A 27,387-nucleotide genomic window follows, 5' to 3' on the forward strand; every position below is an offset into this window, starting at 1 on the left:
GATGTCATGTTAGTAACTTGAAATTAATCACAGTGGGAGTATTTATACCACCCAAGTCAGAGGTTCCCTTTCCATTTTGAAGATCTGTTAAACATTTCCCAGTACACCACTGACAATAGCTATTATTCCTTGAAAATACAATTCAATTCTTTGTTCGTAAGAATTTTATTTGAAGACCTAAATCACTGGTGTTTTTTGTATAAATTTATCTTTCTGGGAAAAGACTTAAATGTTTCCATTGGTTAACAGTAATGGAAATGTTAGACTTTGACTATGAAAGGATAAATATGTGAGGCCTTATCCACAGAGAGCTTCTTTCTTTTGAAGGAATTGTACCCTATTTAGAACAAACTGTTCAAAATTTGGATTTTTAACTAAAAAGAAAGGTATCTTATTTTTAACTGAATCCATACTTAGGAAGCAAAATACTTAGACTTCAAAGAGAACCTGACAGATTTTAATTCTCTGTTAAAAATGTCTATGATTTAATGATAAAAGGTTAATTAAAAATATGGTGTAAAGTATGATATAAACAATTTTATTAGACGAATTCATTTATTTGACACATTAAATTAGGCAAAGAAAAATATATGCAACTGCATAAAAAGAATCACATTCTCCTACTACTTGAACATACAACAGTGGTCAAAAATAATGAATTGTGGAATGGATCCCAGGATTTAATGAAAAAACAAAAAACAAAAAACAAAAAAACACCCTGTACAGAAAAACTTCAGGCTTCTAACTTCACTGAATCCAATACTAAGCGTGCTTCCTTATATTCCTCAGCTTCTTCCAAGTCTTTTTCACTCTCCTGAAATGAAATATAATAAAAATTAGATTTCTCCCTCTCAGCTTTAGTCCTTTGTGATTTCCTCAAATATTATAAACCAACAATATAAAAATCTCAAAAATTAACACAAAAATGATTCCAATCCCCATCTAAATATTGTTTAATTTCAAAGATTTCCCATAGTTCTTTCTTCCTTTATAGTGAAGAGAAAAAAAATAGGTTTGGTTTTGTTTCACTACATAGCATTCTCACAGAGTAAGTGAAAAACATGGTCATCTACAGCTACTGGCATTAAAGAATTAAATAAAAACCTCAAAAAAATTAATACAAAATTTTATTCTCATTTTGTCAACATGTCACTATACAAAAAGGATTATGAGTGGACTAAAAGTAAAAAAAAAAAAAAAAAGATGATTTACTAAAATGTTACATATATAGAAACATTCAGACCAAATTAATCTTCCAACTACTCACAACGACCAAGAAGGCTAGTGGTGTCACACCAGAGTCAAGTATCATCTTCAAATTAGAAAATTGAACTGTCTGCTTATTAATGAGTATTATATGTTGTACTACAAGGAAACAAAGTACTAACGTCTTTTATTTTTTGACTGAGTGAATCTTTTCTTGATTCTTTATACATCAAGCTCTTGCTAATATTATTATGCTAAGAAATAAGCGAAATAATATCATCTAAGTCAATTTGCATGTTTGATTTTTACTTAAATTAAGTAAAGCCATGGTTAGTTATTCATGTCAGGTCAATAAAAGTTGGGAGCTGTACAAATAGTTGTAGAGCAGAGGGAACAGGTATGTGTGTTTATTTAATATGAAAATTTAAAGCAAAAGGAGTAAGAATTTGCTTAACTCAGACTGCAGGTAAGAATTTCTTAAACCTCTACATGACACCTAAACATGTCTTTGTTCTCTGTTGGTAAATATAAGCTCTTTGAGGGTAGAAATATTGTTGGATACGTCCAAATACACAAATATATCATCCAAAGACAGTGTAATTTTTTCAAGCAATTTATATTACTTTTTTAGCTGCTATATTCATGAGAGAAAAAAGCATTTAAATTGTCAGAAAATACAAATGGTGCTTCTGTCTCAAGGAGTATTTTAATATAGTAATTATTTTCTGCTTTCATCTATCTTTTATTTTAAAACCACAGCTTTACTTTTGTCTGTTAAGGAGAATTACCCTGCCTTTAAAAAGTTCCTATAGATAAATATGGAGTTCTGTGTCAAAATTAAAGTAAAATGTAAACACTTCTCTTTTTGTTTTTTCTTGCAGATTTAGTCCTAATATTATTTGGGTAGGAAAACAAATGTCATTCTTTTTCAAAGAATACATATGATCATCTCTCACCATACTTTTGTTATGTAAGGGACAATTATAACTCAGGAGAAAGCTATGTAGCTAGTTAATATTAGCTCAAGAAATAGAAACGTAAAATGAGATTAGTAAAGGAAATGTTAGAATTCATCAAATTATCATCAAACAGCAATAACAATTGTCTTGAATACAGTATTATCCAGTTATCTTTATTAAGAAAGAAATAAGAGGACTTTTAATTATTCTTAGAATCCTTTATAAAATGATTCTGCCACTGTATCACAAAGCATTTACACTATCAGGTACGGTAACAGTGTTATCCAAGGACTGCCTATATTACAAGGCTTTTTTTCCCTCTCAAATGGATTTAGGTTTGACTCTAAAAGAATTCTAGATCTTTTTAAAAATTCATTTGAAACATTTGGATCTTTCAAAATTTTAAATAGTCTGCTTATCACTAAAAATGTGCCAAAAAAGACTTTTATGTATGAAAACTAAATAATTCAAGATACTGCTGGACAATGTTAGTGCCATGAATATCTACCATGGTAACTCAAATATATTTAATTAACTAAGTTTAAACAGAATAAACATGTTAGATACAGTACTTCCACTGGAGGCATAATTTAAAACACAACTTAACCTCTATCAACTGTTTTAAAATATACTGGTATCAGGACAAGTGAACAAAATAGTCCCTAACTAGTTGACAGTGTTGAATACTAAGATTTGGCCTTCCATGCATTGGACTGAAAGAATTTTTAAACAGAATACAGAGAATTTTTTACTTACTAATAACTGCAGAAGATCACTATATGCAGCTTCCAACCTGCGCTGGCAATCTGGGATCATCATCCGGGACTCTTGAAGGATCTCTGCCTATAATGAAAATCTCTGTGAGACACGCAGAGATGGTAGAACTTATGTGTTTAGTTTATGCCTCTGTAAATATCTAAAATGATTGAGAGGAATCAGGAAAAAATTACAGGTATGTTAAACAGTTCGATACTTTAAATTGTGATTATAAGAAGTCAGAAAGAATGACTATCATACTGTAAAATATTCAGAGTACAAGTTTTTGATCATTTGGTAATCACCTTCTCATACTAAGTGAAAATTAGCTGGAAAAGCTTTTCATAGAGCATTTATTTAAAAAGGCCATTTAAAATAAACTATTTTTCCTGCTGTCACAAAGCACCTTTATCCAAAATGGGACCAGCTGGTTATATAAATATCTCCTGCATCTTCTGAGTAATAAAGAAAAACACTGTTCAGATAATATCACATGGAGATAATTACTGCATGAAAAAAGTTATTGAGTTATTGATCACATCGTGTGCACACTGCAGGAGGTTCTCACTGAAAGACAGAGGTAAAGAAAAATGAAAAGCAAAGACCAGCAGGTTCATATTTTTGATGCTTATCATGCATAAAAAGTTATTACTTATCCTTGTGCTTCATTTTAGGAGAGAGATTATTCTCCCCATGCAGTTTGAGCCAAATTACCAACCTGGCACCCCTCTGAATCTGAACTTCTGCCTATTCCTCTTGAAGACAGACACAACAGAATTAAACACAAGAATATTTATTCTCGTGGGTATTTCTGGACTTAAAATATAGCATTCAAAGCTGGACTGTAAAATATTGAATCATAAAAGAAAAAAATCAAATCATTCACTGAGAAACCAATCAACAGGAAGGTAAATAAATTAGTGTCAGATGTTGGCCCTCAAATAGGTCTGTTTCCTAAGGTGGTAGGAAGCTTTATCTCCTTAAACTATTCTCAAAAAGAAACAGATCATTTAAACATTTATTTCCAAAAAATAGTGTTTGGACAAATACCTTTGGTTAAATGGGTACAAATCCTGAACTTTTCCTAATAAGCTTTCTTACCTAGCTCATCTAAAATAAAAAGGAAAGACATAACTTAATGGTAATCATATTATATTTTAATACAAACTTAAATAACTCCCAGTACCTTCTTCCTTTTCCCCAATGGTTTTGTTATAGCTCTCACACTATAAACAAAAATCAGAATCATAATACACAAGGATGCTCTCTGTCCACATCTATTTTTTCAGGTGAAAACCTACTGTTGAACTTGTAATTCTTTTGCTAACGAGACACTGCTGAAAACTTCAGACAGAGGGTCATGACTTTACTTCACTGCTCATCATACTATACCCTGAAATGTAATCACTGCCTTTAAATTATCTTATGTATCTGGTTAGTTTGAATACATGTGAAAAATCAGTGACAGGCACATTTCATTGGATATATGATTCGTATTTCTTCCTTATAGACCTGCTTTGAGAATAGCTTATATTAATTAAACAAGATGAAATGAATATAAACAGTAAGGTCAAAAACACAGTAAGTAGAAATGTTTTTACTTGTAAAAATTTTTTTTGAAAACTTTAGTATAGTATTGTCAATGAAATAAGCTTCAAGCAATGCGGCCCCAAAAAACTTCTATTATTATTCTATGCATTATTACAGAGCAAGAATCCTCAATTAATCTATCAAAACAGAACTCTGATGTAACTAGAGCCAAAGATCAGACTCTCCCATATACCAGCCCCAATTCATTTAAATAAGCTTAATGTATGTCTATAGGATGCCAGGGACGAGGGATATAAAAATGAAAAGAGAAGGTCTCTGTCCTCCATTCCAGTAGAGGAGCATGAACATGAAAATAAACACTTGACACAGCTTCAAGAAGACCATGCCACTGGGAGCCAAAGGCATACAGTACACTGATGACTATGATGTGGAATCCATAAACCACATCTTTATCAAGGCCATAAATCATGTACTTTACCTTGTAACAATGAATTACAACTGTCAGGAATAATTTTAAAAGACCATATATAAGGTGTGATTATATAGTAAAGACACCCCTCAAAATACTTGAACTAAACTAAATGAGTATTATCTTTCAAAATGTTCCCTTAGGAAGGGGTCACTCAAATGAATGGTACCTCTGTTTAAAATATCTGAATAAACTCTCAGTTTTTTCTAATGCTGACTAGGACAAGACTGAGGCTAAGTCAGGATCTTGGCACAGATTGGGAGGAAGGGGAGGTAGGTAAGGAGTCTTAGGGAACACAACAGGATGTGGTCCTACTTATGTCTTACTGTTTTTAAAACAAGTTGTGATTTTGGGGTATCATAATGGAAGTTAGTCAGGTAAAATGGAGGTCTGGGGAGGCTTAGCAACTCTCAGATTATAATAATGAATATATTACTAAACTAAAGTTGAATCAATTTCCTTTATAATCAAATGTAGATAAGTTGGAGAGGGAAAGGAAAAGCCGTAATTGGCAGATTTTCATTTTTTCAGAAAGAAGAGTTCCATGAAAGAATCTGGCCAATGTCAAGTTCTTTTGCTATTGCTCAATTGACATAAGATTTCTAGCTTCTTTAATGATCCATTCACCCAGGGCTGGCTATACCTAAAATAATCTATAGGCACTCTAATTTTGGTATACTGGCTGTCTCTGGAACCAATGGTAACTACATTAGTTTGCCAAACTGGGCTTTAGGGTAGTTCAGAGATTACTGTAACAATGGTTAAGTCTCTTTTTACATGGAGGTAAAATGGTAACGTGCTAATAAACATGTTAAGAAATCCATCTGACTTTTAAAAGAGACAGAAAGAGAAAAGTGTAACTACGTAAGGTGATGCATATGTTAAGGACCTTGGTTATGGTGGATATTTTACAATGTATAAATTTATCAAATCATCAAACTGCACACCTTAAATATATACAATTTTAAACTGTCCACTATACCTCAATATAGACAGGGGAGAAAGACATAAAGATGGCCTCCAATGAGCCTGCTCTTGTGCAGTCACCTCCCACACTACATTTGGGCTGGGCCTGTGACCAAAGGAATATGGCAGCAATGGCCTTCTGGAACCTAAGACCAGCTTCCATGTGGGCTTCTTGAAAAGCTTATTTTTAGGAAATCCTTCTCTCAGGACCCAGTTGTCATGCTGTAAGAAGTGGAGGAAGGAAGGGAGGGAGGGAGGAAGGAGGAAGGAAGGATTTTGACTTGTGTTTTGTGGTTACTGATGAATGACTAAGGATATGCAATGAATTCCATGAATAAAAAATAATCTGGGCCTGGGGTGCCTGGGTGGCTCAGTTAACTGTCCGACTCTTGATTTTGGCTCAAGTCATGATCTCATGATTCGTGAGTTCATTCTCAAGTCAGGCTTTGTGCTGACAGTGTGGAGCCTGCTTGGCATTTTCTCTCTCTCCCTCTCTCTCTGCCCGTACTCTGCTTGCACTCTCTCTCTCAAAATAAATAAATAAACATAAACAATAATAATAATCTGGGCCTTAATCCCTAAGGTGTCAGTGATTACTTTAAAAATAAATGGTCTAAATCCACCAGCTCAAAGACAGAGATTCAGAGATTGGGCCAACTCAACTATATACTGCCCACAAGAAACTCACTTCAAACAAAATCAAACAGAGAGTTTCAAAATATAAGGATGGAAAAGAATGTAATCAGGCAAACATTAAAAAGACAGAAAAAGCAGGAGTGATGATATTAATACTGCTTCAGAGCAAAAAAATAAATATTAGAGACAAAGAGGGATGTTACATAATAATAAAATGATCAAGAAGAAAAAAAAATACCTAAATGTGTATGTACTAACAACAGAGCTTCAAAATACATAACACAAAAACTGATAAAGCTAAAAGGAGAGAGACAAATCCACACATATACCCAGGGATTTTAATACCTCACTCTTAGCAATTGGTAGAGGTACTAAAACAAAAAAATCAGCAAAGATATAAAAAAAAAAACAACACCACACCATCAACGAACAAGATCTAACTGACATTTACAGAACACTCTATCTAAGAAAGAAAAATACAAATACTTTTCAAGCACCCATGAAACATTCATCATAGTATACCATAACCGGGGTCAAACAACAACAAAACAAACAAAAATCTCAACAAATTTAAATTAAAAGAACTGAAGTAACACATAGTGCATGTATGACTATAATGAAATAAAATTAAAAACCAATAATAAAAATAAGCAGGGAAATCTTTAAACCACTTAGAAATTAAACAACATACTTGTAAATAACCAAAGAGTCAATAAGGAAGTCTCAAAAGAAACAGAGAAATACACAGATAAATGGTAATGAAAATATAACCTATCAAATGTTGTAGGATTAAGTTATAGCAATGCCAAGAGGGAAATTTATAGCAGTAAATGCTTATGTTAGGAAAAAGGAAAGATCTCAATTTAAAAATCTAAGTTCTTACTTCAGGAACCTACAAAAAGAAGCACAAAATAAACCCTAAACAAGAAGAGGGAAATAATAAAAATAAGATCAGAAATCAAAGAAATTAGAAATAAAAAAAACAACAGAGACAATCTAGGAAACAAAGAGCTGAGTTTTTAAAAAACTGGTAAATCTCCAGTAAAACTGACAAACATAAAGTGAGAAGGCACAAATCACTAATATCAGTAACAAAACAGATCATATCTCTACATATCTTGCAACCATTAAAGGAAAAAAAAGTTTCACAAACAATTTTATAATACTGCTCATAATGATCATGAATTCAACAACTTAGGAGAAATGAACCAATCCCTTGAAAACTACAGACCACCAAAACTGAAATGATAACCTGAATATTTCTACAATCATGAAAGGAATTGAATTTTAATTTTTTTTTTTTACATTTATTTATTTTTGATAGAGACAGAGCACAAGTGGGGGAGGGGCAGAAAGAGAAGGAGACACACAATCCAAAGCAGGCTCCAGGCTGTCAGCACAGAGCCCGAAGCGGGCCCGAACTCACAAACTGCGAGATCATGACCTGAGCCGAACTCAGAGGCTTAACTGACTGAGTCACCCAGGCACCCCAGGAATTGAATTTTAATAAAAAAGAAATAGAACTCTTCAAACCTAGATAGTTCCACTGGGCGATTTTATCAAATATTTAAAGAATTAACACTAACTTTACACAAATACTTTAAGAAAAGAGAAGAGGGAATATTTTCCAGCCAATTTTACGAGATGAGAATTAACTTGATACCAGAAACAGACAAAAGCAGTATAAAAAAAGCAAACTGCAGACCATAAACTTCGATACAAAAATCCTCAACAAAGCATTAGCAAACAGAATCCTCCAATATATGAGAACAATTATACACCACAATCAAGTGAATAAGCAGGTATACAAGGCTGGTTCAACATTTAAAAATCAATCCATGTAATCCACAATATCAATAGGCCCAAGAAGAAAATTCATATGGTTTTATCACATGATACAGAAAAAGCCTTTGACAAAACCCAACACCCATTCATGATAAAAATGCTCAGCAAAGTAGGAATACAGAACTTCCTCAACTTGAAAAACACTATTTACAAAAAATGTACAGCTAACATCACACTTATGGCAAAAGACTGAATGCTATCTCCCTAAGATTAGAAACAAATGGAGATGTCCATTCTGACCACTCTCATTCAACACAATACTGTAAGTCTTAGCCAGAGCAATCAGGTAAGAAAAAGAAGTAAGACATACAGATTGAAAAGAAATAAAACTGTCTCTACTTACAAATGACATGATTGTGTCTGTAGAAAACCAGAAGGAATACACAAAAAAATCTTAGAAACTAGATAGCTCAGTAATGTCACAGGTTACAAGATCAATACACAAAAAACTGAATGTACTTCCATATTGGATAACAAAATACTATATGTGGAAACCAAAACTAAAAACAATACTATTTATATTTTCAAAGAAAATGAAATACTCAGGTAGAAATCTAACAAAACTTCCAGGATCTATATGTTGAAAATTATGAAATGCTGATGAAAGAAGTAGGACCTAAATAAACTGTAAGACTTCTCATGTTTACTGACTGGAAGACCTGACATAGTAAGGATGTCAATTCTCTCCAAACTGATATACAGGTTTAATGCAATTCCTATCAAAACTTAGCAAGGTGTTCTATAGACCTAGACAAATTTACAATTTTTATGGAAAGGCACAGGAAGTAGAAAAGCTAAAACAAACCAAAAAAAAAAAAAAAAAAAAAGAAAGAAAAGAAAAAAAGAAGAAGGAGGAGGAGGAGGAGAAAGAGGATTCACTCTTCCACAATTAAAGCTTACTCTATAGCTACCGTAACCAAGACAGGGTGGTATTTGTAAACGAATAGGTTAATGGATAAACCACAGGTTAATGGATCAAAAGAGAATCCCAAAACAGACCCACACAAATATGTCCAATGGCTTTTTGACAAAGGTACAAAAGCAATTCAATGAGGGAAGGATAATGTTTTCAACAAATACTGCTGGAGCAACTGGGCACCTATAGGCAAAAAGATGTACCTCAAACTAAACCTCACCCCTTATATAAAAATTAACTCGAAACTGATCAAACCTTTTTTTTATTTTTTAAAAAATTTTTTAAATGTTTCTTTATTTTTGAGACAGAGAGAGACAGCATGAACGGGGGAGGGTCAGAAAGAGAGGGAGACACAGAATCCGAAACAGGCTCCAGGCTCTGAGCTGTCAGCACAGAGCCTGATGCGGGGCTCAAACCCACAAACCGTGAGATCATGACCTGAGCTGAAGTCGGACGCTTAACCGACTGGGCCACCCAGGTGCCCCAAAACTGATCACACCTTAAAGGATAGACATAAAACCACAAAACTTTTAGACAAAAAATAGAAAATCTTTGGGACTTAGGACTAAACAAAGATGCCTTAGACTTGAGACCCAAAATATAATTCACAAAAGAAAGCATTAGCCATAAATTAGATGTTCTCAAAATTAAAAACTGTTGCTCAGTGAAAGACCTTGTTAACAGGCTAAAAAGACAAATTACAGACTAAGAAAATATTTCCAAGCCACATATCCAACAAAGGGCATTTACCTAGAATATACAAAGAACTCTCAAAACTTAAAAGTAGAAAAAGCATCTAATTAAAAAGTGAGAACAGACATTTCACTAAAGAGAATATATAGACACAAATAAGCAAAAGATATTCAACATTATAGTTGTTAGTAAATCGAAACTAAAAGCACAATTAGATATCATTACACATCTATCATGTAGGTGACAGCTATACACTAAAATAAAAAAGCGATGACACCAAATGTTGGTGAGGATGTGGAAAAATCAAATCATTCGCACATCCCTGGTGGGAATGTAATATAGTACAGCCACTTTGGAAGAGTTTGGCAGTTTTCTTTAAAAAAAAAAAAAAAAAAAAAAAAAAGTACTAATACAACACAGCAATTTCTTGGGTATTTATCCCAGAAAAATGAAAATTTATGTTCATGCAAAAAATGTCTACAAATGTTCATAGCAGCCTTTTTCATAACAGCCCAGAGCTGGAAACAGTCCAAATGTCCTTCAGTGGTTACACCTATGATACCATGGAATACCTGGAATACTGCTCAGCAATAATAAGAAACAAAGTTGATAGACTCTATGACTTTAGTGGACCTCAAGAAATTATTTTCCTCAAGGAAAAAGCCAATTTCAAAAGATTACATACTGTATGATCCTTCAAACAGTATTAATTACTTAGGATTCAGGGGTGGAGGTCAGGGACTACAAAGAAGTAGCACAGACAGTCTTGTGATGGAATAGTTTTCCATCTTGATTGTGGTTGTAGTTATACATACCACATGTTACAGAATTGTATCGGACTATATACAAACACACACACACAAATGAGTACATGTGTAACAGGTGAAATATAAATAAGGTCTGTGGTGCGTTTCGTGGTCTGGATATTATAATTATACAAGATACCATTACTAACAATGCAGTAGCAATAGTGAAGGGTATATGTGACTTCCCTGAACATTTATTGCAACTTCCTGTGAATCTATAACAAAACACAAAACAAGTGTACAGAGTATCATTTATAAACTTGAGTATAGGTAACAAGAGGCAATAAAATTTTCTTGCATCAGTGGAAGCTATTTTGAATATTTTTGTTATTGATAAAATACGGTGTTTCTTGCAGAATCAATCTTGTGAAAGACACTTCATCAAATTCCTCTTTTCGACTTAAGCTTCCTATTATTTTCCACATATTTGAAGAAAAAAATTCTCCATTTTAGGAAAAAGAAACATCCAATTATGAATGTTTAACTCATGTTTCAAGTAAATCACAAAACAATGTGTGTGCATCTTTCTCAAAAAGACATTTACAACTCTGCAATTATATGTAATAACTATAAATCCTTGTTGGAAAAATTGTACCAGTTTGGTTTTTTTAATATTACTTCTGGAAAATAAGAGGAGTCATGCCTCAGGTGAAATAACAGGGATACATGTTTGATTACCACTGCTAATCACTTCTGCTCCAAGATAGGTTTAAAAAAACAAAAGACCAGAATACCTTCACTAGTTGAGGGCAAAATCCTCTGCATCCATCCCTAATTTAGATGAGGTGAGTAGAGAAGAAGAGGGATATGGTGAGCAGAGGACCAAAATCAATTTGGGCAATATCTGAAGGTTGCATTACACTGTTCAGCCAGAAAAGATGAATTCTTTGACTGACTGGTATTTTGGCCTCTTAGCATCCGTCTTCTGCCTAGTTACTTATTTTACAAAAACCAAAATTAGGCCTAGTCCAGGAAAGTCCAATTTGGACAACCAATTACAGGTAAGAAGTTTGGTAGGGAATGACATTATAAATGTGTGTTATTAAGATAGTTCCGGTTCAGAAGATCCAGGATAGCCAGAGCAAAATGGATCCAAATGACAAAAGAGCCAAAGTAGTGAGAAGTGGCTAAGGAGAGTATTTAGCTCAGAACTACAGTGAGACGAGGAGAGAACCCACAAAACACAGCACTTGGCTTCCTTGATATTTTCTACGAGGGGCACAGCAGATGTAAAGAAACTATTACTGACATTAAAGTCGTAGGCAAACAGGAATAAAGCAGTGCTTCTGGCAATGCAACTCCCACTGCATATAAAAAAACCATGAATCTCTGACCACCGTATAGCTAAACTAGGGAAAGGAAATTGAGAAAAGCACGTAGCTTGAGTTAAAGACAAGGTTTCATCAAACAAATAAAATTGCAGTTGACAACTGTATACACTGCAGGTTGATAATCGCAGTAAACAGAAAGACTTACTGTTCTGTAATTAGATATGGGATGGTATTTTTGAATGTAAGTGTGAAGTGGACTAGGAACCTAAGCAATCATGTTATAAACCATGACTGCTGTGACAAAGCAGAGAATTTTGACATGGCTGAATGTAGATAGGATTTTTAAACAAAAAATTTCCCCTTTTTATAACTGCATATGTAGTCAATGATAATGTAGTAAGAGGCTAATACTTTTAAATAACAATTAGAGCACAAGATTCAATGAAGAGTTAATCCTTACCTATAAAGCAGTAACTTCAATGAAAGATGATCAATATACACATAGTAAAACGAATTCCGTGATAATCTGTGACATTTGTAGAATTTTATTTAGAAAGACAACATATTTATTCTTCACTTCAGTAACTTACAACTCCTATCCTAGTTATACAGCTATGTTTTAATATGTTACTGGTGATTAAAAGAACAGGGCAAAGAAAAAACTAAGTGAGGTCAATACCTACACAACTGGAAAAATAAGCCTTATTTCAAGAGAAGAAGGACGTGAATGAAATGAAGTTATATACTATATCATACTATTTCTTATTAGATGTTGGAAAACGATACAGGGCATTAAAGTGAGAGAGGTACAAGAGTGATACAAATATTTACAGAAGTACATACTTCAAAAGCATTTAACCATCATAATCTTAAGAATCAAAAAGTTATATTCCACATATAAATCCTTATGAAGAGCAGTTATATCCTAAAGGTCAGTATATTGGGGGACATATTACATCTATAAATCTGTTTACAAATCCTCCCTTAATTTATGAGTATCTTATACAAAAATGTCCTCTGCTTTACCACACACAGAGGAAGGCAGGCTCTCCCAGAAGCTCAAAAATTAAGAAGGTTTTCTTCCCGGATGTTTTAAATGACACTGTGTTCCTTTTGCACCACAGATAGCAACTGCCTGCAGAAAAATCCATTTTAAGTGATTTAACACTGCTGAATTAAGTCTGGGTTGAGTGTTCGCTATTATAATTTGTAACATAATTTATATGATAAAAGCCACTGTGATTGCACTGTGTTCTAATTTTAAAAAGAAGTCTTAAGATGCAATCTGCATAAGCTTGTTTATATTCTTTTTTAAAAAATTTATTTATTTTGAGAGAGAGAGAGAGCAGGGTAGGGGCAGAGAAAGGGGGGGTGGGTGCGGTGAGGAGAGAAAGAATGCCAAGCGGGCTCTGCCCTGTTAGCAAAGAGGCCAATACAGGACTGGAACTTACAAACTGCAAGATCATGACCTGAGCCAAAATCAAGAGTCCGATGCTTAACCAACTGAGCCATCCAGGCGCCCCTATACTCTCCTTTTTCTTAGTGTCATCTGGATTTTATTCTATGTGCACTGCACAATGGATTTTAAGTAAAGGAGAAAAAGATCTGATGTTCCATTTTGAAGTTTATTTATTTTGAGAGAAAGAATGCAAGCTGGGGAGGGGCAGAAAAAGAATCCCAAGTAGGCTCTACACTCAGTGCAGAGCCCAACATGGTTCTTGATTTCACAGCCTGAGCTGATACCAAGAGTCGAATGCTTAACTGACTGAGCCACTCAGGCGCCCCTGATGTACTATTTTAAAGAGATCAATCTGGCTGCTGTGGTGGGAGGGAATGGAGGTGTCAAAGAGACAAAGATGTATGCCAACTAGGAGGAGGCTTTTGCAATAGCATGCGCAAAAGATGATAGTGAACACGATTAGGGGTGGTGGCAGAAGGCAAAGAAATGGAATAAGAAACAGGACTTGCTTATATTAGCTGTGATTATTAGAGAGAGAGAGAAGCACCAGGAAGACACCCACTAAATTTTTGGCTTTAGGTATTGGGATGACTGGAGGTATCATTTACTGAAAGGGGATAACAAGAGAAGGAACGGCTTTTTGTTTGGGGAAGGTGGGTTAGTTTAAGCGAAGACCAAGATTTTATTGTTTTGTTTTGTTTTGTTTTGTTTTGTTTTATTTTATTTTATTTTATTTTTGTTTTATTTTAGAGAGAGAGCAAGTGAGCAGGGGAGAAGGGCGGGGGGGGGAGGGAAAGAGAGAGAGAGGAGAGAGGGAGAGAGGGGGAGAGGGAGGGAGTGAGAGAGAGAGAGAGAGAGACTGAGACTATAGCAGGCTCCACACTCAGTGCAGAGCCCAACATGAGGCTTGCTTCCATGACCCTGGGATCATGGCCTGAGACAAAATCAAGAGCTGCATGCTCAACCGACTCAGCCACCCAGGTGCCCCAGACTTTTATTTTGGACACCCAAGAGAATATCAAGTAGGTGATTAGTTGAATATATGTATCTCTGGAATGGTCAAGGCTAGAGATATAAATTGGGAGATACTGGCAGTAGTCCCTCCCAAGTAAGCAGTAACTCTGGTTTTTTGTTTGTTTTGCTGCTCTTTTAAAGGCCATACCTAAAAGAATGCCTGGAACAGTATTTGGCAAGTAGCAGGGGATTCAATAAATATCTGTTGAGTAAATAAATGAGTAGACATAAAAACGATACTTAAAAGTTATAGAATGGTATGAGCTTACCCAGAGATTGTAGACAGAACTCTTAAAGGTTAAAATACACACACACGCACACACACACAGGGGAGTGCAGGGTGGGGGAAGACAGCACAGGGGGAGGAGGAGGGTTTCAGCAAAGGAGACTGAAGAATAAGGATAGTGAAACAGGAGGAAAACAGGAGGCTATCCTATTAAAGATGCTAATATAAAAGAACGCTTCAAGGAGAGTGCTTGCTTACCTGTGTCAAATGCTGTTGAGGTGATGTAAGATGAGGACAAAGACATGAAAACAGTATCAGTGATGGTTCTAACAAGGGTTAGGGAATATAATCCATTCTAATAGGAAGGAAGGTAGTACAGGTACAGATGCAGATAGGTTGAAAGATTTTGTCATGGGAAAAAGAGAAAGTCCCCAATAGCTTCTATTTTCTCAAGGAATTATGAAACAAGTGTCAGCTATGCTATGATGCTATGATGGATTTGCAATGATGTGGATGGAGCTTGAGTGTTTCATGGTAAGTGAAATAAGTCAGTCAGAGAAAGATAAATACCACATGATTTCACTCATATGTGGAATTTAACAAACAAAACAGATGGACAGATGGGAAGGGGGAAAAAAGAGAGTGGGAAACAAACCACAAGAGACTCTTAAGAATAGAGATCAAACTGAGGTGTGATGGAGGGAGGTGGGTGGCGGGAAGGGCTAAATGGGTGATGGGCATTAAGGAGGGCACTTGTTGGGATGAGCACTGGGTGTTTTATGTAAGTGATGAATCACTAAATTCTACTCCTGAAATCATCATTACAGAGTATGTTAACTAACTTGAATTTAAATAAAAATTTGAAAAAAAATGCTATAATGAGAATAAATAAGCTGTTATGGGACAAGAGAGGAGGAGCACCTATCTCCATCTTTAGGTAGAGTGTAGGGGATGTTTAAAGGATAAACACGAATTTATAAGGAGAAGGTAGGTAAGAGAAGTGGGAAGAACATCTCACACATATGCAGTATGTCTGCGGCAAAGGAAAAGAGCATGATCAGGAAATGAAAAGGTCCAGGGAGGGAATGGCAAGAGATAAGGGTGGATAGGCAGGCACTCAAATCAAGAAGAACCTTGTATGCAGTACTAAGGAAACTGAAATTTGTCATGAGGAAAATCAGGAGAAGCCACTAAAAAGGGTAACATATATATTTATTTTGGTGGTCTTCAAATCAAAATATTTACAAAAATATCTGTAAATTTAAATATACAAGTATATTCAATATAATACTAGGTCATATATATATGTGTGTGTGTGTGTGTGTGTGCGTATTAAGGTTTATTTATTTATTTTTGAGAGAGAGAGAGAGAGAGAGAGAGAGAGAGAGAGAGAGAGAGAGAGAGAATATGAATCCCAAGCAGGCTCCGCACTGGAAGTGCACAGCCCAACGCAGGACTCGAAGCCACAAACTATGAGATCATGACCTGAGCCTGAGCTGAAACTAAGAGTCTGATGCTTAATCGACTGAGCCACCTAGGTACCCCAAAGATTCAGTTTTACCTGCTTTTTAATGGCATAATTTTCACCATCTTCAGCTTTCATTTTTTCAATCTTTTCTTCTTGTTGTTTTGCTTCCTTTTCATACATCATTTTTTCTTTGACCAGTCTATAAATAAATCAGAAATGTTTCCAAGAATTAACTTTCTCTCTAGCAAACAGATCACAGGAAACAAAGAAACTATGTAAATATAAAACATGCTTAAAATAGCAAAGTATGTGTACTAGATAGGGAGGAGGAGAGGAAGGAAAGAAAAATACTTTAGCCATAGATGTAATACGTCTGATCCTCAGGCCCATGATATTCTATACCTCTCTAAAGCAGGTGCAAACTTCAAAACATAAAAGTCTTAAATTTTTAATTAAAAACATATTTCACTATAATAATTGTATTTACAATGTAAAAAACACACTCAAAATTATTATTACTAGTATTTCTGTCTAGCTTTATTATTAATATATGTTTTCCAAACTTTTATACATGTACTTGAAACAACATAATGGAAAAAGCTCAGCTTACTGGGAAAAAATCAGTATATTGCATTCCAAATCCAAAACAAAGAAAGACAACAATAAACTTATTTAGCAATCGTTTACTGTGCATTTGATCTTATCCCTGACATTCCTTGTGTGAGGGACTGGGGTAGATAGTTTAGACATGGTTCTCTTATAGACAAATAGTGGAAACACATATTTACTTACTAAAGCAAGAAAAGGTATTGATCTTTATCAATAAATCAGGAGATTTTCAACAATAAATTGGAATAGAGAAATACAAAGTTCCACTGATTATTCCTCAGATAACCAAAATGCAATTAACCATAATAGCTCAATCTCTTGTAATCCTGATTAATAAAAGTTTTAATATAAAACAAAAATGTAGTTCAAGAAAACAGTAATATTCTGATATACACAATATCTCAAGTAGAATAAAAAGCTTTCACAGACCATACATATTAAAAGCAGCTTTCTCCATCTGGTTTGCTTACTTACTTCTACATATATGTTGATGGGATGGAATTTAAAAATCATTATTAGAACATGGCTCTTGTTTAATCATTTGCAATGAAAATTTTTAAGTGTATTTCAAAATATTTAATTTTCATATTCTAATAGGTCTTAATATAAGTTCAGAAATCTAAAAAAAATATTTTGTCCTTTTAAATCAGATTTTAAATTTGGATTTACATCACCACATAAACTACAAATTAAATACTAAAACACTAAAAATGGTCCAGTTTGGAATTTTGAGGTGTGTAAGCAAGGTTCATCTGGTCTTTCATGATCTCGTGTTCATGACAGAACAAAAAGAAAATATAATAAAATAATAACAATATTTACAGTAAACTATTATATGACCTTCATACCCTTGTTCTGAAGTACTTGAAAGTGAAAAAGCTAAGGTACAAAATAGATACAAAATACAAAATTTTATGTTACAATGAATATTAACAAACAACAGAGGATACTCAAGAAACAAATAATAAAGGACACTTGGGAAAGTACTATTTGTGGTTACCTGAGGAGTAAAGCACTAATGATTTGGGGTAGGCGAAGTCAGATGAGAGTTACAATTTTTTTTGGGGGGGGGGGCTTTTACCTTTGAGTTTATTCTTCACTTGACTTTCAAAACATTCCTATAGCTGAATATTAATACAAATGCAATAGTAAGTAGTGAGCTACCATTATTATAGTCCTTCACTCATTCACTACTGCATATAAAATGCCAACGGTCAGTGGTATTCACTGGCCTCATTTAGAGATCTGACACTGAATATCACCCTTAGGCTAATGTTCATCATCCTCCTATGCTTCTCCATCGTAATGGTGCCATCTTTCCTGATTTGGATCAAAGTTCACCAGTTTTGTCAATTTTGAATAATGTTAAAGTTTGCTAGCTATTCCTTTACCAATATTTTCTAAGTTTTCTGGAATAAAGCAAAATTCAATTAGAAAGACACCTAAATACATTTAATAGTTTTAATTCTCTAAACATGGCTCTTTTGCAAGTTTTGCAAAAACTTGTACTAGTTAAAATAACAAGTACAAATATAAAGTCATAATTTGTTATACTTAAAAGACATAATTAACTGAAAATATTTTCCATTATTGTTACAAACCCATACTCACAGAGAAACAGCAATTTCAAAATCTGGTCACTTTCAGTAGTTAGACAAATAAATAAATGACAGGAAACTACAAAAAGAAGTAACAGCAATAGAAAAGGATGGACACAAGGAGAAACTTTAAGAAATGAAAATCATTAGGAGAGTGATAATCAACTAATAACTTAAACTATTTAATTATCTAAATATGACAATAACATGATCTTAAATACGTAGTCCAGTGTTTTCCAAACTACTCCATGGTATGTGAATGGTCAAATAAGCTTAAAAAACAGTTTGCCAAATTTTACAGATTTAGGATATGTATTTGCATGTTAAAAGGTCCTAAGAAGTCTTGCAGTAAGGAAATCAGTTTAACTTTGTTCAACTGCAAGCTTACTTGGGGAAAAAAAAAAAAAAAAAAAAAAAAAAAAAAAAAAGACTTTTTCCCCACTCAGCATTCTCCAGAACAGCTGTTCCTCAACACAAGTTTTGAGAAGTACATTGTAGATATCTGTAAACTCCACAAATTTGTATATGACACATTTAAACATACTGTTCATAAAATTCTAAGTAGAATAAAAGTTTTGGGTAAATCAAGAATTAAGAGAACTTGAAATTAAAAATTTGTCTTCATTTTACAGTTTTTCTTACTGTAAATAAGATTTTCATAGTTATAACCAAACTTGTACTAAGGGCCATCTAATAACTAACAGTCCAATACCTACTAAGGATACAGATAATCGGCCAATACAATTAACAGTGGTAATAAACTATAATAAATTGGTATTTAGAAAAACGCTATGGATATTTTCAAACAAAAAATCTAGAGAAAATAGCATAACAAATCCCATGTATTCTTCACTGAGCCTTCACAATATTCTGACAGTCTTGTTTCATGTATCTCCTGCCACTTATTTACATATTTACTTATTATTATTTTCAGATATTTTATCTGGTTTGATTTTTGAGGTTAAAGCCTGTGACTTCTACCCCAACTCCTCACCTTACACCAATCATATACAAAAATTAATTCAAAATGGATCAAAGATCTAAAAGGCTAAAATTATGTAACTTTTAGAAGAAAACATTAGCGATAAATCTTTTTTTTTAGGGGTAAACCTTGATAACCTGTGACTTTCTAGATATAACACCAAAACCACAAGAAACAGAAAAAAAAAATTGGCTTTTGTCAAAATTAAAAACTTTTGTGCTCTGAAGAACACTATTAGTTAAGTGAAAAAGACAACAGAATGGGAGAAAGTATGTGGAAATAATATATTGGATAAATTTGTATCCAGAATATATAAGAACTCTTACAATTCAATAATAAAAAGACAAATAACCCAATTAAAAAAATCAGTAAAGGGAATCTGCATAGTATACAAATGCCCAATAAACACATGAAAAGATGATCAACATCATTAGTCTTCAGGGAAATGTACATCAAAATCACAGTGAGATATCACTTCATATTCATGAAGATGATTATAATTAAAAAGGAAGAAAAAAAAGTCAGATAATAACAAGTGTTGCTGACAAGGCATGTGGAAAAATTGAAACCGTCAAATCCTAATGGTAGGAATGCAAATTGGTGCAGCTGCTTTGGAAGTTTGGCCATTCCTCAAAAAGTTAAACAGAGAGTTACCATATGTATCAGTAATTCCATTCCTAAGTGTCTACCCAAGAGAAAAGAAAACATATGTCCACATAAAAACTTGTACATGAATGTTCACTGTAGCATTATGCATAATAGGCAAAATGTGAAAACAACTCAAGAGTCTATCAAATGATGAATGGACAAATAAAATATGATATACCCACACACTGGAATAATATTGAACAATAAAAAGAAACGGAGTACTGATTTATGCTCTAACATGGATGAACCTTGAAAACATGCTAAGTCAAAGTAGCCAGACAGAAAAGCCCACATATTTATACAATTATATTTATAAGATATATCTGGAATAGGCAAGTCTGTGGAGACAGATTAGTAGTTGACTAGGACTAGAAAGGATAAGGGAAGAACTGGGAGTCTAATTTCATTGCTAAAGGGTCAGGGGTTTATTTTTTCAGGTGATGAAATGTTCTAAAAATAACTGTGGGGACAGTTGTACAACTCTATGAATATATTAAAACCAAATAAACAGTATACTTTACATGGATGATTTGTATGGTATGTAAAGTATATCTCAATAAAGCTGTTTACAAAAAGAAAAGAAAAAAGAACTTGCTAGGATGACAAAATCCGCTACAAGTATGTATTCACTGGATACATTCAAGCTTAGAATTATGACAGTTGAACATGTGAACATCCAGTATAGAAATGTGCATTGACTTATAGTTTAAAACTGCTTTAACAGTTTTCATTATTGAGATAAAAACATCCTCTGAGATCAAAGATTTCAAAATAAAATCATTAATGGGTATCACTACAGAAACTTCTGTAGGAGCTACTTTTATTTTTTTTTATTATTTTTTTTTTTTAGAGTTCAAAATTTATTTATTTATTTATTTATTTTTATTTTTTAATATATGAAATTTACTGTCAAATTGGTTTCCATACAACACCCAGTGCTCATCCCAAAAGGTGCCCTCCTCAATACCCATCACCCACCCTGCCCTCCCTCCCACCCCCCATCAACCCTCAGTTTGTTCTCAGTTTTTAACAGTCTCTTATGCTTTGGAGGAGCTCCTTTTAAACAGTTAAAGAAACTTGCTGGGACAGAGATGGCAAGTTAGTTGCCAGTCTGCTTAAATGACTCCTAAAGATGCTTTTGATTCACAATGTTAAAAAGAATTAAAAAAACAAAAAAACAGATTTGTTGCCATATTAAACAACTAGGAGACATAATTTAACTTACATATAAGTCTGGATTTCTCTTGAATGTTTTTCATCAGGGAACATTGGGGCTGCTTTCCCTATACTGGATGGGAGCTAAGTAGTGGCTACTGGTTTTTTTTTTACATGAGACATATGCTTTTCACTTTGCCCCAGTTCACACAACTCCCTGTTTCCCAAACATTCAGGTCTAACACCTGGTCCCTATAAGCAAATTAGTTTGTCATCTTTGCTGGAGTAACTTACATATCATCAATGCATCAATGTGATATCAATAGCAATAGTGCTATTACTATTTTTATTATTTTTATAGCATCATGGTTATTATTCAGAATATCAAGGATACTGATAGTATCCTAACTTAGGTTACTAAACTCTCCTAAATGAAAGTAGCTGACATGGAATGGACTAACAGAAAGAGGCGTATTCAATTAACATCCTGTAATTCAAAGGGTCAGAACAAGGGTTGGCAAACTATGGCCAATGAGCCAAATTTGGCCTGCCACTTGTTTTAGTATGTGGTCTGAGGGCTATGAATGATTTTTAAAGGTTTAAAAAATATTTGTAATATTAAATTTAGTATTTTTAAATGGCTAAAAATTATTTTGCAACACGTAAAAATGTAAAAATCATATGGAATTCAAATTTCAGTGTCCATCCACACTCATTCATCTATGTATCTCCTGTGACTGACTACTTTCATGCAATGACAGCAGAGATGAGTAGTTGTGATAGAACTGTATGGCCCACATAGCCTAAAATATATACTATCTGTTCCTTTACAAAAAAGGGTTGCTGACTTAGAAGACCGCTACTTAATTCCATCCAACCTTTAACTATCTTAGCGTTTACCACACAACACTGAAGCCAGTTTGTTAGCTAGGTCTTATGTTCCTGGAAGACGGGATTAAGAGAAATTCTTGACCTTTATACATAGTAAGCACTCAATGTTTGTTAAATGAATAAAAAGCTGAATATACAAATCTCACTATTGCCTTTTAACATTTTCAACTTAAAGAGATATACAAAACAATCCTAAAGCTAACAAAAGTGATTCACAAAACTTGAGAAATAAGAAAAATATGATTTTTGAGAAGTATGCAATAAAAGAGATGGATTCCATGCCTAGGCCCACAGATGATTTTGGTTGGTAATCCAAGTCATCCTATTCCATTGTGCTTGTCTACAGAAAATAGCACAACAACCCCAGCAAAATGGAAAAGACTCTTAATTCCATACCACATTTGACAAGTAAAGGTGCTGAATATTTGCATGGCTATTGGCATATCAAAACAAAAAAAAAAAGTAAAGTTTTTGTTTAAAAAGCCCTATTTTGTACCACCTTACACCTGTCAGAATGGCTAACATTAACAACTCAGGCAACAACAGATGTTGGCGAAGATGAAGAGAAAAAGGATCTCTTTTGCATTGTTGGTGGGAATGCAAGCTGGTGCAGCCACTCTGGAAAACAGTATGGAGGTTCCTCAAAAAACTAAAAATAGAACTACCCTACGACCCAGCAACTGCACTACTAGGCATTTATCCACAGGATAAAAGGGGCACAAGCACCCCCATGTTTATAGCAGCACTATCAACAATAGCCAAAGTATGGAAAGAGCCCAAATGTCCACTGATGGATGAATGCATAAAGAAAATGTGGTATATACATACATACATACGTACATACATACATACAATGGAGTATTACAAGGCAGTCAAAAAGAATTAAATCTTGCCATTTGCAACTACGTAGATGGAACTGGAGGGTATTATGCTAAGTGAAATTAGTCAGAGAAAGACAAAAATCATATGACTTCACTCATGTGAGGACTTTAAGAGACAAAACAGATGAACACAAGGGAAGGAAAACAAAAATAATATAAAAACAGGGAGGGGGACAAAACAGAAGAGACTCATAACTATGGAGAACAAACTGAGGGTTACAGGAGGGGTTGTAGAAGGGGGGATAGGCTAAATGGGTAAGGGGCACTAAGGAATCTAGTCCTGAAATCATTGTTGCAGTATATGCTAACTTGGATGTAAATTTTAAAAAATAAAAAATAAAATTAAAAAAAAAATAAAAAGCCCTATTTCGTGAAAAGGCTCAGGAAGCAAGTTATTGAACAGCAAATGTACTGCCCTGGAAAAAGAAAAAAAAAAATCACAGAAACCTAGTAATGTTCACATATAAAATTACAGTGAATAAAAAGTGTCAGGGGGCAAGATGCAGCAGGAGAAATTGAAAAGGTTCCACTCCCAGACAGTAAAATCAATGTATTAATGAAAAGTCACATGACATGATACAGCATATGTAAGTTTAATTAACTTCACTAGATAGTATCAAATTGCTTTCCAAAGTAGTTGTATCAATTGATACCCACACTGCACTGTATGAAATATCCTAGTGCTCCTCGGCATCCTGATCAACTACTGGAATTGTCAGAATATTAAGTTTCTGACAATAAGAAGAATGTGAAATGGTATTATATCATACTTTGAAATATTAACTTTCTTGATAGTCTATAAGGCTATCTATGTTTATTAAAATAATAGACACTGGATAAGTATTTGCTAAATCACTGAGTGAATATCTTCTGACTCTATTCCCTTCCTTTGGGGGGAAGGCTAAGATTTAGTAAGAAAGCTTAACTCAAGTATATATTCACAGTTTTTAAATTTGTTACTAAAATATTTTTCTGTAAATAATTATACGGTCTTATACAGAAATACATGAAAAATTATAAAAAATTAAAATTAAAAAAACATTCGTAGTCTCATTGCTTAAATAACTATTGGTCCAAAATGCACACAATTCCAAAGTCCAAAAATGTTTTTTAAAAAGGAAATTTAAAAATTAAGCTTGGCACAAATTGATTTGGCAGCAAAATATAACCTCAACTGAAATTATAAACTTTATGTATCCTACTTAATGTGAATAGTCCCATGTTTCACTGCAGAAATATTAACATGTTTGATTATAGAGTACTTCTTCAGATGTTATGAAAACCTATTACTGTTCAAAGATCTAAAAAAATTTGGAATGCAGAAATACATGTGGACCCAAGTGTTTCATATAAGGGATTATGGAACTGTATTAACATTAAAAAATATTTATTTTGAGAGAGAGCACATACAAACAGGGGAAGGGCAGAGAGAAAGAGATAGACAAGCAGGCTCGTTGCTGTCCACACAGAGCCCAATGTGGGGCTCAAACCCAGGAACCGTGGAATCATGACCGGAGCAGAAACCAAGAGCTGGACACTTAACAAACAAAGCCACCTAGGTGCCCCTATATTAACATTTTTAATACTTTCCATAGTCCTTTTCTTTCAAACACATATGTGTAAAAATTCATATGTGCGTGTATATAAATAATTGGAAAAATGTATCATTGTCTTTCTTTTTTTTTTACTGAAGTACAGTTGACACACATTGTTACATTATTTTCAGGTATACAACATTAATGATTCAACAAGTTTCTACCTCATGCTATGCTTAGTGTATCATTTTCAATATTACTAAACATTTTTTTAAAAATGTAGCTGTTGGGGCACCTGGGTGGATCAGTCGGTTAAGCGTCCTACTTCAGTTCAGGTCATGATCTCGCGGTCCGTGAGTTCGAGCCCCGCGTCGGGCCCTGTGCTGACAGCTCAGAGCCTGGAGCCTGTTTCAGATTCTGTGTCTCCCTGTCTCTGACCCTCCCCCGTTCATGCTCTGTCTCTGTCTCAAAAATCAATAAACGTTAAAAAAAAAATTAAAAAAAAAAATAAAAATGTAGCTGTTAGTGGCTACAAACCATTTCATAGTACCAGTAGGAGAGCTTAATAAAGTATTATTTTATTGGATACTTAGGCCATTCCCATATTATAAATAATACTGTAATGAACATCCCTACTCATAATTCTATAGGATGTATTATATTTTACTGCATAGTATTTAAAATATATAGTGCCTGATAAGAAATTAGACCAAGTCCTTTTCCAATAAATGATAAGTGATCATTTACTAATGAATACTTCCTTTTCTTACTGATGTGATAAGCCACCTTTGCCATTCATTATTAGTAATAATAAACAAAATACAAATATTATATCAATCTATCCTATTTTAGCCTTGATGTTATTTCCTTTTAGTCAGAGAAAATAGTATGCCAGATTTCACTGTTTAACTATCAATAAACATATCAAACTTTAAAGAGATAAAAAGTTAACGAGAAAAATATGGAAAATGGCACATTCAGGGAAAAGAAGATAAATCTGATAATCAATAGGAATTCTAGATAGTACAGAAAAAAAGCAGGATAAGATTAAAAAATTTTTTTTCACATTTATTTATTTTTGAGAGAGCGAGAGACAGCATGAGTTGGAGAGGGGCGCAGAGAGAGAGGAGGGACACTGAATCTGAAGCAGGGTCCAGGCTCTGAGCTGTCAGCAGAGAGCCTGATGTGGGGCTCGAATTCACGGACCATGAGATCATGACCTGAGCTGAAGTTGGTCGCTTAACTGACTGAGCCACCCAGGAGTCCCCAGAAATTATTTTTGAAATAAAATTTTCCAGAGCTGGAAAAAAACAATAACCTTAAAGACAAGTGCCAACTAGAATCAATGAAAAAAAAATACATCTTATATACACTGCTGAAAATTTCCAGAGATCCAAGAAAAAGAAAACTTTTAAAGAGAAAAAATAAGATTGACATATTTCACATTAATAATACCAGGTACCAGAAGACAATGGACCAATCTCTTCAAGTTCTCAGAGACAATGATTTGTAAATTGATTTATAACTGTAATAATAAGGGAAAAATTCACTGACTCATTTAGCAATTATTTACTGAGGGTTTCCTATGTGCCAGGCATGATTTTAGGTACCAAGGATGTAGCTAGTGAACAAAACTACAAAAATCTCTGCCCTATGGCACTTTTTAGTGGGAAAGAGAAGAAATAAATAAGCAAAATGTATAGTGTGTTAGAATGTGATAAGTGCTTTAAGAGAAAAAGCAGTAAAGAAGGATTGGTAATACGTGGGATTTGCAATTTAAAATAGGATGGTCAGAGAAGGCCTCTTCAAGAAAAGGATATGTGAATTAAGATCTGAAAAAGGCAAGAAGTCATTGGGATAGGTGATGAAATAAGTTATAGGCCAGGGGAATATTTTTTACTTCTATAAAAGTTCAGGAAGTATTTATAATGCCCCCTTTCTGAGAAATTTACTAAAGAATATACTCCAGCAAACTGAAGATGAAAATCAAGAAAAAAATCGTGGTAAATATAAGTGCAACAGTCTAGTAAAGAAAAAAAAAAAAATATCCCAGGATTGAAATTGTGCTATAGGCCTGGAAAAGAGTCTAAATAAGAATCTTAGTGTGGAATCTTACAACAGCATCTTTAAGAATTAGAGGAATGGAATAGATTTTTTAATTTTACTTTTTTAGAAGTTTATTTATTTATTTTTCAGAGAGAGACAGAGAGAGTTAGCATGGGAGGGCAGAGAGAGAGAGGGAAAAAGAGAATCCCAAGCAGGCTACACATTGTCAGCATGGAGCCTGACGCAGGACTCAAACCCATGAATTGTGAGATCATGATCTGAACTGAAAATAAGAGTTGGATTCTAAACAGACTGTGTCACCCAGGTGCCTCTGGAATAGATTCTAAGGAACAGATACAAGAAGTTAGAAGATAGAAGAGAAGTCATATTTTTTGCCTCTTCTCAATTGAAAAAAAAAAAAAAAAGACAATTGGAAACTCCAGGAAAATTCCTCCCCCACCACGGTGTTATGGTTGTAATATGAAGTGATTACTGGAAAAGAAAATTAATTTAACTTTGATTTGTAAGAATAATCTCCTTTGGGCAGCACAGGATCCACTGAAAAATAAATGTAATACTATGATATTTACTATATTTAAAATGATATATAATTTATTCATTTTCAACTTTTAAAATAAACTTATCAGCAAAAATATATCTTTCCCCACTAATCTATTCAATCATGTTTTTAATGTTTATTTAAAAGCTAAGGAGTAGGTGATGGGCACTGAAGAGGGCATCTTTTGGGATGAGCACTGGGTGTTGTAGGGAAACTAACTTGACAATAAATTTCATATAATA

At 33.8% G+C, this 27,387-nt stretch overlaps 1 protein-coding gene across 1 annotated transcript in view; it reads right to left on the reverse strand.

The window, feature by feature from the left end:
• Positions 1-654: 654 nt before the first annotated feature.
• The window catches only part of TBCA (tubulin folding cofactor A), a 77,757-nt gene continuing 51,024 nt past the window's right edge, over positions 655-27,387 (reverse strand). Inside the window, exons 2-4 of the mRNA XM_007079820.3 lie at positions 16,335-16,440; positions 2,922-3,008; positions 655-814 (exon numbers count right to left, since the gene is read on the reverse strand). Of these exons, the coding sequence (XP_007079882.1) occupies positions 734-814; positions 2,922-3,008; positions 16,335-16,440 (274 nt within the window). The 3' untranslated portion in view covers positions 655-733. The remainder of the gene's footprint in view (positions 815-2,921; positions 3,009-16,334; positions 16,441-27,387) is intronic.

This window comes from Panthera tigris, chromosome A1 (assembly GCF_018350195.1).
Source record: "Panthera tigris isolate Pti1 chromosome A1, P.tigris_Pti1_mat1.1, whole genome shotgun sequence".
NCBI classification, from domain to species: domain Eukaryota; kingdom Metazoa; phylum Chordata; class Mammalia; order Carnivora; family Felidae; genus Panthera; species Panthera tigris.